This window comes from Rhamphochromis sp. 'chilingali', assembly GCF_963969265.1.
Source record: "Rhamphochromis sp. 'chilingali' genome assembly, chromosome: 12".
NCBI classification, from domain to species: Eukaryota; Metazoa; Chordata; class Actinopteri; order Cichliformes; family Cichlidae; genus Rhamphochromis; species Rhamphochromis sp. 'chilingali'.
This window is the reverse complement of record NC_137939.1, coordinates 3,267,098-3,281,374: the sequence shown is the minus strand read 5'-3', so window position 1 is coordinate 3,281,374 and position 14,277 is coordinate 3,267,098. Positions and strand designations below refer to the sequence as shown.

General features: G+C 40.5%; 2 protein-coding genes across 5 annotated transcripts; both read left to right on the top strand.

The window, feature by feature from the left end:
- Nucleotides 1-705: 705 nt before the first annotated feature.
- On the top strand, nucleotides 706-3,265 carry naa10 (N-alpha-acetyltransferase 10, NatA catalytic subuni). Of its 3 annotated transcripts, none has more exons than XM_080899977.1 (8): nucleotides 706-886; nucleotides 1,017-1,115; nucleotides 1,236-1,294; nucleotides 1,380-1,425; nucleotides 1,801-1,916; nucleotides 2,067-2,111; nucleotides 2,608-2,692; nucleotides 2,850-3,265. In XM_080899977.1, the coding sequence occupies exons 1-8, from the start codon at nucleotides 866-868 to the stop codon at nucleotides 3,030-3,032; spliced, it is 654 nt and encodes a 217-aa protein (XP_080756103.1). In that variant the 5' UTR covers nucleotides 706-865; the 3' UTR covers nucleotides 3,033-3,265. The 3 variants fall into 3 exon arrangements, with proteins under 3 accessions (XP_080756103.1, XP_080756101.1, XP_080756102.1); XM_080899975.1 differs by having other exon boundaries at nucleotides 2,608-2,693; nucleotides 2,830-3,265; XM_080899976.1 differs by having other exon boundaries at nucleotides 2,608-2,694; nucleotides 2,840-3,265.
- Nucleotides 3,266-3,515: 250 nt separating this feature from the next.
- LOC308407970 (rho GTPase-activating protein 4-like) lies at nucleotides 3,516-14,166 on the top strand. 2 transcript variants are annotated; one of them, XM_080899974.1, is made up of 23 exons: nucleotides 3,516-4,377; nucleotides 4,832-4,974; nucleotides 6,797-6,886; nucleotides 7,019-7,190; nucleotides 7,300-7,462; nucleotides 7,675-7,737; nucleotides 7,821-7,949; nucleotides 8,022-8,150; nucleotides 8,323-8,544; nucleotides 8,712-8,813; nucleotides 9,188-9,349; nucleotides 9,447-9,531; nucleotides 9,674-9,701; nucleotides 9,809-9,908; nucleotides 10,008-10,068; nucleotides 10,223-10,300; nucleotides 10,401-10,529; nucleotides 10,624-10,729; nucleotides 10,934-11,161; nucleotides 11,248-11,300; nucleotides 11,399-11,630; nucleotides 11,707-11,752; nucleotides 12,263-14,166. In XM_080899974.1, exons 3-23 carry the CDS (start codon nucleotides 6,820-6,822, stop codon nucleotides 12,437-12,439), a joined length of 2,532 nt encoding a protein of 843 aa, XP_080756100.1. In that variant the 5' UTR covers nucleotides 3,516-4,377; nucleotides 4,832-4,974; nucleotides 6,797-6,819; the 3' UTR covers nucleotides 12,440-14,166. The 2 variants fall into 2 exon arrangements, with proteins under 2 accessions (XP_080756100.1, XP_080756099.1); XM_080899973.1 differs by lacking the exons at nucleotides 3,516-4,377; nucleotides 4,832-4,974 and adding an exon at nucleotides 5,083-5,240.
- Nucleotides 14,167-14,277: the final 111 nt, after the last annotated feature.

Sequence of the window (14,277 nt, the reverse complement as noted above, 5' to 3'; positions counted from 1 at the left end):
TGTTGTAGACTAATATAGGGCGACAAGTAGAAGATAGATGGTATTTAAAATTACAGTCTACCGTAATTTATTTTTTAACAAGGATGAGACTTTTAAATAACAGAATGAGACACACTATAAATCTGACATATGCAGCAAGGAGGACAGCAAAGTAAAATAAATAACTATCTAACTAAACTATCGTTTACTGCAAAAAAGATTTTGCAGTAAACGATAGGATATAAAAGGCAGTTTATCCGAAGGTTGAGAGTATTAATTGATTAGTGCTGAAGCAACATTTTTATATTTTAGCAGGCTTTTTTTGGTTTGGTTTTGTTTGTTTTTGTTTTGTGGGATTGCTCTTACATTTTTTTTAAATCTCTAATATAAACTTTTTCAACAACAGTTTGTTTAATCCAGTGTCTATTAAAAAATCCTCTTTTGTGTTTGGAAGTGTTTGAAAATGTGTTGCATTTGTATCATATTATTTAAAAATCTTCATCTAAACAGAGAATGTTGTCTAGTAAAATGTGTGCATCAGTTCCGTGTTAATTTACAAAAATGTATAACCTCAAATTACCTATAGTTGTCTGTCTATGTTAGCCACCGTCGGGCCACAGCAAGGGTTTATGGCCACTTTTTTTTCAAAATAAATCCGATTAATACAATAGGTACAACTTTTATTCTGAAATCCCGGCAGAGCGGACGTGTATGACGTTATTGTGGCACGCTCCTTCCTCTTGCTTTCCTTGCTAGCACGTCCATTTAGTTAGCTAGCGAAACAGGCTCTTTAACCCCGTAGGGGAACTGTTATGAATCATTTGACCAGTGTAGTATAATAGATTTTTTTGATTTTCATAATCTTGTTAGTAATTGATATTGGAAAATGAACATACGAAACGCACGGGTAAGTATAGAGAAATTCACTCGAGAGCCACGCTGTTTCTGCACAGAGCTAAGCTAACGTTACAGGCTGCAGTTTAGCTGAGCAGATATCGCCGGTCAGCTGTGTGACCCTTTTTATGTGTTTCTTTCAGCCGGAGGACCTAATGAACATGCAGCACTGTAACCTGCTGTGTCTTCCAGAAAATTATCAGATGAAATACTACTTCTATCACGGCTTGTCATGGCCACAGGTAACGAGCAGTGCTGATTCCAGTTTCCCTGTCTCTGCTAATGGCACTGCTCCTATCATACATACCATTACAATGTGTACGGTTATGTCTCTAATTGTTCTTCCGTTTAAATCGTTCCAGCTCTCATATATAGCAGAGGATGAAAATGGGAAAATTGTGGGATATGTGCTCGCAAAGATGTAAGTATTAGCGAGCATATTTGTATCCTGCTGTCACTTTTAAGAAAACGCATTGATTCTTATGACTTTTGCAAACTCTTTATAGGGAGGAGGACCCAGATGATGTACCTCATGGACACATAACATCCCTGGTGAGTCGGAGCACCTGCGACACCTCAGACAACTCCTTTGCCTCTTTTTCTTCATATTCTGTTGGGTGCTCCTTTAGGGGGTTCACCACAGCGGATCTGCCTCCAATCTCATCATGTCGCTAGCATTTCCTCTGTCATTCTTCATGGTTTTCATCACTTCTTACTGTCTGGCACCTCCATAATATATCCACTATTATTCTATTGCACATTTGCAAACTAGCTCACCTTTGCCTCTTTATCTCCAAACTGCTCATCCTGAGCTGTCTCTCTGATGTACTAATTTCTGATCGCATCCTTCTTGGTTACTCCAAGTTCAAATCTTAACATCTTTAGCTCTTAAACCACCAGCTTCACCTAAAACACTCTGTCTTCTAGGCAGTAAAGCGGTCCCACCGACGTCTGGGGCTGGCTCAGAAGCTGATGGATCAAGCCAGTCGGGCCATGATAGAAAACTTCAATGCTAAATATGTCTCACTTCATGTTCGCAAGAGGTACTGCGGACTCTTGGCTTGTTGCAAACTAGGGTTTATCTCTTTGTGTACATAAATGATTGTATGAATTCCTATGTACAAAATGTGTTCTGACTCCAATTGTATCTGTAAGTGCTCCTGTTTTCAAGAAATGTTTTCTCCCCACTGCAGCAACCGAGCTGCCCTGCACCTGTACTCAAACACACTTAAATTCCAGTAAGTATTTCTGTTTCTCTAGCAACATTACTGTTAAGTTTTTTAAATGTAATTCATGTACTACTACAACTTTTATTTTATTTACATCAGCTGGGTTACAATAGTTTAATTATACTGGTAGTTGATATAATTTGACCTGTGTTTAGTATAATTAATCAGATAACTGTATCACAAATGTGATGGTTACTTATATTGGTAGATAATTATAAGATTGTTATTCCCAGGTACTACTGGGTTTTGTTTTGTTTTTTAAAGTCTCTAAAGGCTCAGTCTACTTTTTTCTTTCCCTCACCATGCTTTAAAAATAGTTTTAAGGGTCATTTTCTACATGATTGTTTCTTTGTGTATATAGATGAAAGAATGTTGGTTGGATTAGTGATAGTTTCAACTATAACTCTCATTTTTAAAATCCATTAAAATTCTGTTTGAAAATGTGCTGAACAGCTGAATGTTTTTGCACCAACTTTAACTGATCTACTATCTTGTCCCTTCACAGGATTAGTGAAGTAGAGCCCAAATACTACGCAGATGGGGAGGATGCCTACGCCATGAAAAGAGACCTGGCCCACATGGCTGATGAGGTACTTGATTTTTACATCTTTTTTAAAAAAAATATGAGCTACTTTAGTTTGATTGTCACTCACTCTGAATTGCCCCTTAATATGAGCATGTGACCAAAATCTGAATGCGTTACTTTTTTTTCTTTTCTTTTTTTTGGGTCCCCTGGTCATCTCACAGCTGAGGAAACCCGGAGCACGCGTGCCGGGTCAAGAGGCACAATCTGGCCAAAGTCCGTCGGGGTCCGGTGACCATGAGAGAGAAAGCGAGAGAGACAGCGGAGGAGAGAGCAAAGAGCTGAGCGAAGTCAGCGAGGCAACAGAAAGCACAGATGTTAAAGATTCCTCTTCTGATTCACAGTGACACTGCAGCTTTAGACATTTTTAAAATCATCCCTTGCATCCAGTTTTTATCTATTTGCCATTTCCCCTGACCTTACACACTGATTATCTCGGCACCAAAAATGCTCCAACATTTACGTCACTTTTTTATTTTTGGTAATTCTGGTTATTTTTTTTTTCCTGCAGTGATGAGCAGAGACTTTGTTAATAGCATCAATCTACTCAGTTATCTAAATTAAATACAAATTAATTACTGGTCTGGTCATTTTTATTGGATTATTGTCATTGTAAAAGCTGTGTGAGGTTTAAGACCGCCTGTACTTTTCAATTGGTCTTTATTTGACAGAATAAATCTGTCAAATAATACTTCTTGTATTTCATTTTTGTCAAAAAAGGCATCAAATAATGAGCATCTCTGAACGAAAACCAGCAGAGTCGGATAAGTTATTCAACTGCCACCTTGGTATTGTGAGTGATGATCTGATTAAAAGTTAAAGACCCCAAAAAATAGGATAAAAACCTTGATGATGGAATAAACTGATAAAAAGAAAAATTCTTCCACGTTAATGATTTAACCCAACTCATTGTGTCTGCATTCTTCCTCCGTGGGCTACGTCCTTTTTCCAAAAATGGTACTGTAGCTTCTAAGCTGAACTAATCCTCTGCAAAGAGTTTGTTTTTAATACATACGATTAAAGATGGAAAGGACATCATAGATATCTGTCCTCAGGTAACTGGTTGAACACATGACAAGGAGATAAACATGAATCACTTGTGAGCATGCCACCAGTTCACTATATGGTGTAGGTAGGTGTAAATACTAGAACAGCTGCCACAAGTCTTCAATCGGAAGGATTTTGATCTGTAAAAATGAGTGCTTGTAAGCACGGCCACTGTGGAAACATGTTCGATGCCATGTAGTAATGGAATGCTGAAGTTCATATTAAAGTGTCATCTACTCAGCCCATTTTTAAGCCTATTATTCATAAGTGGGGAAGTGCCTTTACTGTCAAATTTATACTTTAGTGACTCCTACTGGCGGAGAAAGACTACTGCATGGCTTTTCACAATACCTACAGCAAGAGTTCAATGCCAGGAATGTCATGGGTCTCTATAACAGGTCACAATGGGACATAGTTAAGTGTAACTAAATTCAGATGAGTTTACTTTTCCTGCAGTGAACTGAATAGTTGGGCCATGACTGTTTACAGTTGAGCTCAAAGATTTTGTTTACTTTTATGTAGGGTGTAGCAAGGTTCAAAGGTCATTCTCGGTTTAAACTGAAAGACACAGCTCCCTGCTGCATTGGGACTCAACAGAGACTCCCTTCAATCAAACTGTTCTTTCTCAAATGTCATCCAAAATGCGTAAGTTAAATACCAGTTGTTTTTTTTAATTGTTTGTGCAACACCGTCTGTTTGTCTGTTTGAGGAAGGAAACGAGTGAAAGAGAAGTACGTGACAGATAAGAACAAATTATGCCTAATGATCTTTGAAAGAGTTAGACTCTCTCTGACAAATTGCAAGAAGCTCAGCTTCACACCAGCAGGCTGTTTAACACCTCTCAGACAGAGAAGTCAACAATGTTGTTGTAAATCTTTCTGTGTTATGATTTCATAGCAACAGTGGTCTTTGTTTCTGTTTTTCTTTTCCCTCCTAATCTACATAACTGACTGTTTTGTTTTTTTAAAGTCAAGGTTGCTCCCGCTCACTCATATTGTAGCCATGACAGTGTATAAAAAAATATATATTTAAAAAAACATAATAATAATAATAATAATACTCAAAATAACTTTCTTTTTTCCCCCTCAACTGAAATCAGCTCAGTGCAGCTGATTTCACTCAGGAACCGGCAAGGAGAGCCCAATCAGTGAAAACAGCTGTTGTTTGACTGAACTGAAAACCTGCTGTGGGGTTCAAGAGGAGGCACGAAAGAGAGAGAGAGGAAGGACTATACTAGAAAAGGTTTTCACATGCACAGTCACACACTGATGGCTCAAACTGAATGTGTGAGTGAGAAGAAGCGGGGAGGGAGGGGGGGGTGAGGGTGAGAACAGCAGAAGTAAGTAAGTGTGTGTGTGAGAGAGAGAGTCAGTCAGAGATGACTTCCACTCCACCCACATCCATCCGTGTCCAAAGTGAGGGGGAGGTGAAGCAGTTACTGCGCTATTAACTGGCATCATTTAGTTCAGTTTAGTGTGGAGGAAAGACTAGTCAAGACTCCTGATCAGGTATGACTCTCTGCACGTATGACACTCTTATTGATTTTTATTTGTTTTCCTGTCTCACCAAATCAGCACTGGTAGTCAGTTTAACACTTAATGAACATGTTTTTGTATTAAAAAGGCGCATGCTGTTATGCAGTTAAGGTTTGCATTGCTTGATCGTTTTATGTTGTTGTTGGCTATAGACAAACCCCCCCCAGGGCGAGTGATGTTTCATAACTATAGACGCCTCTACTTGTTTGTGCTTGTTTAAAAAAACACTAAAATGGTAGAAAAGGTTACTTTAGTAAAACAGGAACTGAAAAGCTATAGTAGCAATAAGGTTAAGACTAGCCTTAATGAAATACTGCGGCAGGTTGTGAGGATAGGATGTGGTGATTCACCAGCTGATCGCATGGAGAAAGAATGAAGCGACTAATGGAAAAGGGTGACACAGGCTGCAAAAATTGAACTCCTTTTTGCAGGGAGTTTGGGCCATGCTGAAATACAGCAGAGTCATGTTAGCAGGTCATCTGTTGGGAGAGTGCACATTTCAGCTAAAGAGAGTGCTGATGAGTGATGTTTGGCTTTCAAAAAAAAGGGAAGTTGAGGGGGAGAAATGGAGAGAATGTGTGCGTATTGATTGTGTACAAAAGGGTATGATCCAGCAAGACAACACTCTGATCTTCCTCTTTTTGAATTGCAATAAATTTCCTTTAATGTACAGTATTTTGCAAAGTTCAGGATTATCGTGCGCTGAAGAAAAACTGCCGTGCTCCAGCCACACTCATCTTTCTTTTTTCTTGAGAATAGGCCTGGGTGTAAGTTTCACCCATAAATTATAGTTAAAAGCGTGTCAAGAAACTGAAACCTATCAGAAACGATCAGTTAAACCTCTATCAGTAAGACCTGGTAGTTTTCTTTGTCTGACTGTAAAGGGTAAAGCCAGTTCTCCGATAAACATGTCCTGTCGTGTTCATCCTGAACTGGAATATACCTGGGTATAGTCTTCTCAATCGGCCAAGACATGCTGTAAAGTGAAAGGCAGAAGGATTTAAACCTTTATTGGTGAAAGTTCTTTTTCCTTCTTTTTTTCTTCTTCTGTAAAACCACCTGTAGTGTTGAGCACAAACATCCCCGCACAGTTGTGCGCCTTGTGGTTCGTCCTATTTTTAGGGCAGCTTGAGATGCTGTTAGAGTTATTTTTGCACCTTGTGCAATTCTGCAGTCTGCCCGGTGCAAGCAAGCAACACATGCCAACCGGTTTTCTAGTTGCCTGCTGTTCAGGGAAACGCAGCAGAGTGTGACCACGTTGAAAAGATGTGCTACAGTAAGACGAACATGCTCATTTCAGCTCTACAAGTCTCTCAAGAGGAAGTGCGTAGGGTCTATTGGAGGAAGGGGAAGGGTGGAGGTGGTGGAGGGGACTTCAGTAGAAAGGGTGTAACAGTGGGTTTAACAGGTTTTCTCCACCAAAGGATACTGATCAGCTTGCATACTCCCCTCTTTAAGAAAGGGTTAACAGAACAGAGCTGATATTTCATGCTAGCTTATAAATGAAAGCAATCACTGCCTTTATACAGAATTCCACCCAGCTGGATCAACAATGAGTTCCCATGTCAAACTTCGGAAGGAGCGGGTCAGTGTGGTGGACTACGACATTCAAATCAAAGGTAAAAGGCATGTGGTGGTTTGTGCCACACTGAGAAACACAACCTCTTTATTTCACACCATCTTAACTCTGATCAGTGAAACCAGTTTCTAACCTACTTGTCACAGTAAGTGTGTCTTTGTCGGCCTTTCAGAGGTTCGCTGTCAGCTTGTAGACCAACTGAAAGTATTGGACTTGCAACTTGAGCAAAAGAACCAACAGCTGCAAGACCTGACAGACTACCTGCGTCGACGGGGTGAGATTGAAAGCGAGTATGCTCGTTCCCTGGAAAAACTAGCAGAAAGGTTCACATCAAGGATAAAGAGGTAATTGCACACTGCACATAACGTGCTAAACTACACAGCAGTTCATTTCAATCTTCAAAGTTTGTGTCCTTTTGTATTTTTTTTCTTGTTTATGCATGACCACGCTCAGGAAGGAGCCCAGTAGTAACTCTGTGTCCCAAGTATGGCTTACTCTGCTGTCCCAGACCCGCCAAGAAAGTAGGGACCATAATGGACTGAGTGAAAGCTGCAACAACTTTCTCACCCAACCTCTCACACATTGTGTGGAGTACACACAGCGCCTTGCAAAGAAGGTACTACTGCAAGCGCTCACCCACGAACACACTGCCATGCACTTCTGCAGTGCAAATGACATAATACTTGCTCTGTTATCGTTTTTCCATTCTCACTTTAACCACCAGTTCATGTTTTTCCAAATCTTGATATTTAAAGTATGACGTGGGTCACTGTGTCCTTGCTGTGTCGTGTCATCTCACTTCTCTGATATTTTGTCTGTGTTTTCCAGAGTAAAGACATCTGCATTCAGCTACAAGATGGGCTACTCAAGGTTACCACAGAGCTACAGGCGGTACGTGAGAAACCAACCACACAGAATGTTTTCCGTTTCTTAAGTACACAGAGGAAAGCATTGCTTTTTGTGCCTGTGTGCAGGCATGGCGAACATACTACCAGTACCACTCAGACTATGTCTGTGCAGAGGGGAAGCTGAGGGAAGCAGAGAAGCAAGAGGAAAAGCAGAAGCAGAGTGCAAATAAAAAACTGGAGAGGCTGATAGAAAAGGTAAATGCTTGGTGTCATGTGCGTGCATGCACGTATCATGTGACTCTTACTGACAATGTTTATGTGCTGTAGAGACAAATTAAAGTCCAAGAAATAAAGCTGAAGTGCAGCAAGGCCCGAAATGAGTACCTCCTAAACCTGGCTGCAGCCAATTCCTCCATGAATAAGTACTACCTGCAAGACATCTCTACTCTCATAGATGTGAGTACATCAGTCACCTTTTCCTTTCAACATACAAAAACCCTACATAGCACTCAAGGTCATGATCTCTCATGTCATTTGAACCCCAGCGCTCATTGTTTCCATTCCTTCTGTCATGATCTGAAAGCTCCCGAATGAATGAAGTGATTCTAAATTCAGTTTCCTCCTCCAGTGTGCAGATACAGGTTACCACACCACTTTGGGCAGGGTGATGCAGGCCTACTTGTCAAGACGGTGGAAGGCCCAGGATAACCTGAGCGCAGGCCTGCAGCAAATAGAGGAGACCGTGTCTAGACTGGACCAGAGCCGGGATAGAGACATCCTCCTGCAGGACAACTACAACACCTTCTCTATGCCCCTACGCTTCCCCTATCAGCCCCACGATGGGGACCAGGTGTGTATTTTGATTAAATTATGTAAAGGAACTTTATATATTAAGTGTGTGGAACAACTCTAGACTCCCTTGCATTCTGTCGGTGCTGTGCTTTTTGGAAATCGAATTTCCCAGAGGAACCCACCCGAGGGATTAATAAAGTTCTATCTTATCTTATCTTATTTCAGGTTACTCAGGTCAGTGCGGAGTGTGAGATGATATGCGAACTGGAGACCAGATTCAAACAGATACAAACTCGACTGCAAGCCGTCACCCAGGAAACTGAGGAGGTAAAGAAAATCGCACCAACCAGGGCTGCTCGTTATCATATTTTGAATTTTAACGAGGCTGCAAATAGTCTATGAAAATTTCTTCTTGTTTCCTTATTCTAATTTTAGTTAAACTTATTAAAGCATCACAGCCTCAAGTACAGAAAGGAAGTAAAAGTGCTTAAAAGTGATGAAGATGCAAAAGCACTATAATAAAAGGCGAGAACGCCTTCCACCTCATTATTGACTATTTAGCCCTTTTTTAATAGTTCTCATGATCTCAGTGTGTAAGACAAGTATAAATCTCAGCAGTTCTGCTGGCACTTGAAAGTGACATAATGTCTCAAATGTGGGTATCTACACAACACACCTCTCACCCTGCTGCTCTCACATAGGTTAATAAGAGCATGTCAGCAGCCCAGGCTTCTCTGCTGGAGGGCATCGGCGATGATCTGGAGCCTTCATCTCAGGAGGGCAGCACTGAAAATCTGACTGTAAAGCCCAGCGCCACTCGACGACGGGCCAACCTGCAGGAAATAGAATACCTCTACTTTACTGTGAGTCGGTAAAATTTGGGGGCAACAGCAATGATGTGCAGTTGGTGTGGTAACGATAAAAAAAATACTAATCTGATCGGTGTAATTTGTTTTACAGAAAGTAAAGGAGTACCTCGTTGGCAGCTCTCTTGTATCTAAACTGCAAGTTAAACATGATCTGCTTAAAGAAGCTGTAGAAAAAGGTATTGCTTCTGCATTTCTCACGTTACAATACCACAAGTTGTTGACTCTGTGTCACAAACAAAATACCAAACACAGAGTATTTCTCCTTTTTAAAACGGATTGCTCTTATCATATGTTACGTCCTTTTTCTTTTCTTCCCAGCTGAAGTATCAAATGACCATCAGCCTCGGTATGAATATAATTATTTTTAACAGTTGTCGCTGAGTCATCGTTTTTATTTATTCATGCTACCAGTCTTAACACTGTGCCTCCACGGTCCTGTGTGTCATTCTCCAGACACACTGGAAAGTCTATGCGTGTCAGAAAGAATCACTCGAGTGCCAATTTGATGCACAGCCAAAAACTTTTCAATGGAGACATGCTGTCCTTCATAACGGTAACACCGGTTTCCTCTTTCAGCTCTCTCGTTGTCATTTTAGTTTTTCCCTTTGACTCGTGATGAGTCAGTGAAATTTATTGTTTATTTTTAATTCAGGCATCAGGACAACAGATTCCAATTGTTGTGGAAAGCTGCATTCGCTATATCAACCTCCATGGTGAGTCTTCATTGCTGAAGTAACATTAAACCATTAGATGTTATTGTAAAAAGACAACTGCAGACACACATACATCTAGCCTCTTGTGTTTAAAAGTGACTGAGGGAAACAGGCACTCATTTTAGACCACTGCGATAATCTGTCTGCCCATCAGGACTCCACCATGAAGGGATATTTAGAGTGCCGGGGTCTCAGTTGGAGGTCAATAACCTCAGGGACGCTTTTGAGCGAGGTAGGGGTGTGTGTATTTGTTAGATTAACTTCTATTCATAGCGCTCCTCTCCATGGAGCATTAATAATGTGGGGCAGTGTGCCATGGGCTTCCCCTGCAGGAGAGGACCCTTTGGCTGAGGGGAGTTATGACCTTGACTCGGTGGCTGGAGTGCTGAAGCTTTACTTCAGGGGTTTAGATAATCCACTCTTCCCCCTTGACAGCACCAATCTGCTCCTGGAGCATGCCCGTGAGTGTTCTTGTGCACCTGTGGATATAATTAGTGTGGCTAAGGATGCTCAGCAGCAACTTCTCTTTTATTTCATCACCTTTTTGTTTTCCAGAAATAAAGAATGAGGCAGAGCGAGCAGCTGAGCTGAAAGCTGTGATTTCTTCCTTCCCCGAGCCTGCTATCATCGTCATGAGATACCTCTTTGCATTCCTTTATCAGTGAGTGTCGTTACCTGTGACTTGAATATGGAAAACCTGAATTTTTGCCTTGTTTTTTCTCATTGCTGAATCATTCTGTGAGAATCATTAACATCCACTGTTAGTGCAGTTAAATAAGATTATATGAGGTAAAAACAACCAATAAAATTAACCAACTTTAATTTTTCTTTGTTTCTTTATTTACTCCTCTCTCTCTGCCTTCAGTGTGTCGGAGTATAGTGACGAGAACATGATGCAACCTTACAATCTGGCCGTGTGTTTTGGCCCGAGCCTGATAAGAGGGGCTCATGATGACGACGTCGTGACCCTGCAGCCTCAGATCAATGCCCTGGTGAAGGACATCATCATTGAGCAAGAAAGCATCTTCCCCACTCAGAGCGAAGTGCCGGGACCAGTTTATGAGAAATGCATGACACTAGAACTGGATGACGGGTACAGTGAAAAAGTGTAGTTCACATAACATGCGGGGGTTGGGGGGTGTATTGTGGAATGATTATATTATGCTCTTTACTTCACAGAGAGACCAATGTTGATGGAGATATAGAAACTGAGTACACCCCTAGCAAAGATGGTAAGTTTATGTGGCTATTTCAGTTCATCAATTCATTAAAAATATATAATGATGTCTTTGAAGAATAACAAAGGATGTATACATTTGCTTTGCTGCAGATTTAGAAATGGGTTTTTTGGCTGACAACAGCACAAGTATGTCAATGTCTGGAGTAGCAGCACCCAGAAGGGGAGAACGCCCCAGAGCTAATAGCAGCGGGGCACTAGAACACAAATTAACAGCTGCACCAGGAGGAGGCAGCTTCGGTTCAGGTGGAAAGTGCACACTTCAGATTCCTGTTGGGCCGCAATGTAAGCCAAGGAGGATGCCCTCTCCTTGTTATGGGCAAGAGTAAGTAACCCAACAACAGCTGACTGACTGTGCTTGAGTAAAACATAATTATTCAGACTGATCTTTCTGCATACAGCTACCAGCGACGGTCATCTGAGGATATAGCCTCTCGAGTAGATAAGGTGTGTCTTGTTTTTCTTATAGCTCTCTGTTTATAACCTAATAAATGTCTTTAAAAAGAAAAATACCGCATCATTGTGCAATGAGCCAACTTTAAATGAAGCCATTATAAAGGGTTCTCACAGTAATCTGTGTCTGTAGCTGTAAGCGTTACAACATCAGAGGTTGCTAAAGGGGACAATGAGCCAAACTGTACTTGGAAATGTGCTGCTGCTAAAGAGCAAGTGGCTGGGCTGTCCTTCCTTTTTTTTAATTTTTTTTAATTTTTTTGAAAAAAATCCATTTTTGATAACCAAAAAGAAGAACTAAGTGTTAACGGTAGCAGGAAACCCACAGTCTGGGTTTCCTGCTTACGAAAATCTGAGTGGTGTTCAGTAAATTACTATGCAGAGTAATTAGTCATTGCCAAGAGCGGCGAGCAGAAACAGAAGTTCTGAAGTCGAAAAGTAGAGAAAACGGACACTTCCCCCTGTTTCCTCTCTCATCCGTACTTTTTTATTTTCACATTACAGGAAGTCTGTCGCCAGATGGACTCAGTCTTTAAGGAGCTTTTGATTCGACAAACCCATCAGGATCCCACCCCCACTGTGTCCTCCCCCTCAGTCCAGACTCCCCAGAAGAAAGGAAAGCAGGATGGGCGCAGGGGGAGAGGAACAGGGCTCTTCAAATCAGCAGATGCAGCGGACTGAGATGATCAGCAATGGCACAAGAAGACACACGGGGCGAGGGAGAGATGATACTAATGGAAGTTGAGGTGTAGCGTGAAGGCCTTTGACAGTAGCTTTCAGCACATCTATTTCTAGAAACCTGAGATCCTTGACTGAGAGTCCTTTCTCTGAGGTCTCCTTGACTCAGTCCTGTCTTACGTGTGATGTACAGCAGATTTCCACAGGCCTGCGGTACTATGTCAAAACTGTGAACTACTTGAAATGCACCAATGTGTTTGTAGGCATTTTTGATATTTGCACTTCTTCTCTTATTATATTAAACAGCTGCCCTGCCAGTCAATAATTTTTAGTCAGTACAGGCATAAGTGCTCACTCTTAATCAAATTTCTGTCAAAATGAGATGCTGGCACAAAGTCAAGAAAACTGTGAATGTTATAGTTGTAAACGTCAATTCCTACTTATCTCTTTATGATTTATCTGTATATTTGAACTACATGCTGATTAAATAATTTGTCTAGGCTTACTGCTTCATTAGATGTGTATGTAAAATATGACTATAACTTGCATTTCTTTTCTTCATCCTGGGGTTTTATACATAGAATAATATATTCGGGCTTAAGTAAAAGTAGTCGAGATGCTCCTTTCTCATGCAACATTGGCTAGATGCCTCTGGGGCCTCCTTCAGTAATTGAAGGCCAGACGAGATGTATTCTTTTCAGTGTTTTCTGGGTTTCTCCCAGGTGTCCCACCCTGTGGATGTCCCTGGGAAAACCTTCAGTGGAATATGCTTGGGACGCTATTCCAAACATCCAAAATTGCTCCAAACATCTAAGCTCCTTACCACTGCTCAATCTATACCAATATCTCTGTTGGTGTCTTGTCCTGTTTAATTTATTTAAATTTGATTTATATTGCTTCAAATCACTTAAAGGTATGTTTAAAAAAAAATAGGCCTCACTCTTCTTTACTTAGGGAAGCAAATCACCCTGAACATGGAAGGATCATCATTTATTAACAAAGCACCACAATCAGGTCGTCTGCTGACTTTCACCAAGGTGTGTCTCAGTAGCCTGAGTACATTTTTTTTTTAAATGATTTTCAATTTAGGAGAATCACAAAATATCTAATAAAGAGATTTCTTAAGTTCCCTCAACTGGACACTCATCTTTGTCCAACCTGTCTATAAAGGTGGAGATAATTAATGATAATAATTATTATTATAATATATATTATAACTGAATTATTACATATTTTTCAAAGGCAATGTCACAAATTTCTGTATACCCTAGATCCCCAAGGATGTCAAACTCATTGTAAATCATGGGCCACATACTTTGATTCTAAGTGAACCTCCACTTTCTTTCATTGTAAAGAAGTTTAAGTGCACATTTGATCCATGCGATATCTTAATATAAGAACAAGAAGTGCACTCTCAACCGCATGTCTCCTCCATTCTATATTATAAACAAATGCTCTAGTATTAAATAAAACAAATATATCAACACAACTCTGGGCTTAAATTGAAAAATAATAATCTAATTCCCCAAACTGTGCTGTTATTTCTAAAACAACATTTTTTGTAATTCACAGAAAGTGTATTATTTATTTCTTTACTTCTTTCACTCGTTTATTTATTTTTACTTTTGTCCAGTTTAAACTTTTCTGTTAATTGTCTGTCTATTACTTTATTACTTTGCTGTGGTGTGAATGACCATGAGGGAGGCTTTCATTAGAAATTTGTAAAAAATAAATAAGGTCAGTTTGTTAAAGCTGTTTAGATCCATCATTTACTGACTTCCGGCCATTTTGATTCTGATGACGTGTCGACGGGGCACTTTCCCAGGGTGCTCTGCGGTTTC

Excerpts from the sequence above, each read along its gene's own strand:
- naa10 (XM_080899975.1), top strand. The coding sequence starts at position 866 with ATGAACATACGAAACGCACGG. Across the intron at positions 1,116-1,235 it reads ACGGCTTGTCATGGCCACAG|CTCTCATATATAGCAGAGGA; the intron begins GTAACGAGCAGT and ends AAATCGTTCCAG. Across the intron at positions 2,112-2,607 it reads TCAAACACACTTAAATTCCA|GATTAGTGAAGTAGAGCCCA; the intron begins GTAAGTATTTCT and ends GTCCCTTCACAG.
- LOC308407970 (XM_080899974.1), top strand. The coding sequence starts at position 6,820 with ATGAGTTCCCATGTCAAACTTCGGAAGGAGCGGGTCAGTGTGGTGGAC. Across the intron at positions 7,738-7,820 it reads TTACCACAGAGCTACAGGCG|GCATGGCGAACATACTACCA; the intron begins GTACGTGAGAAA and ends GCCTGTGTGCAG. Across the intron at positions 11,301-11,398 it reads GTACACCCCTAGCAAAGATG|ATTTAGAAATGGGTTTTTTG; the intron begins GTAAGTTTATGT and ends GCTTTGCTGCAG.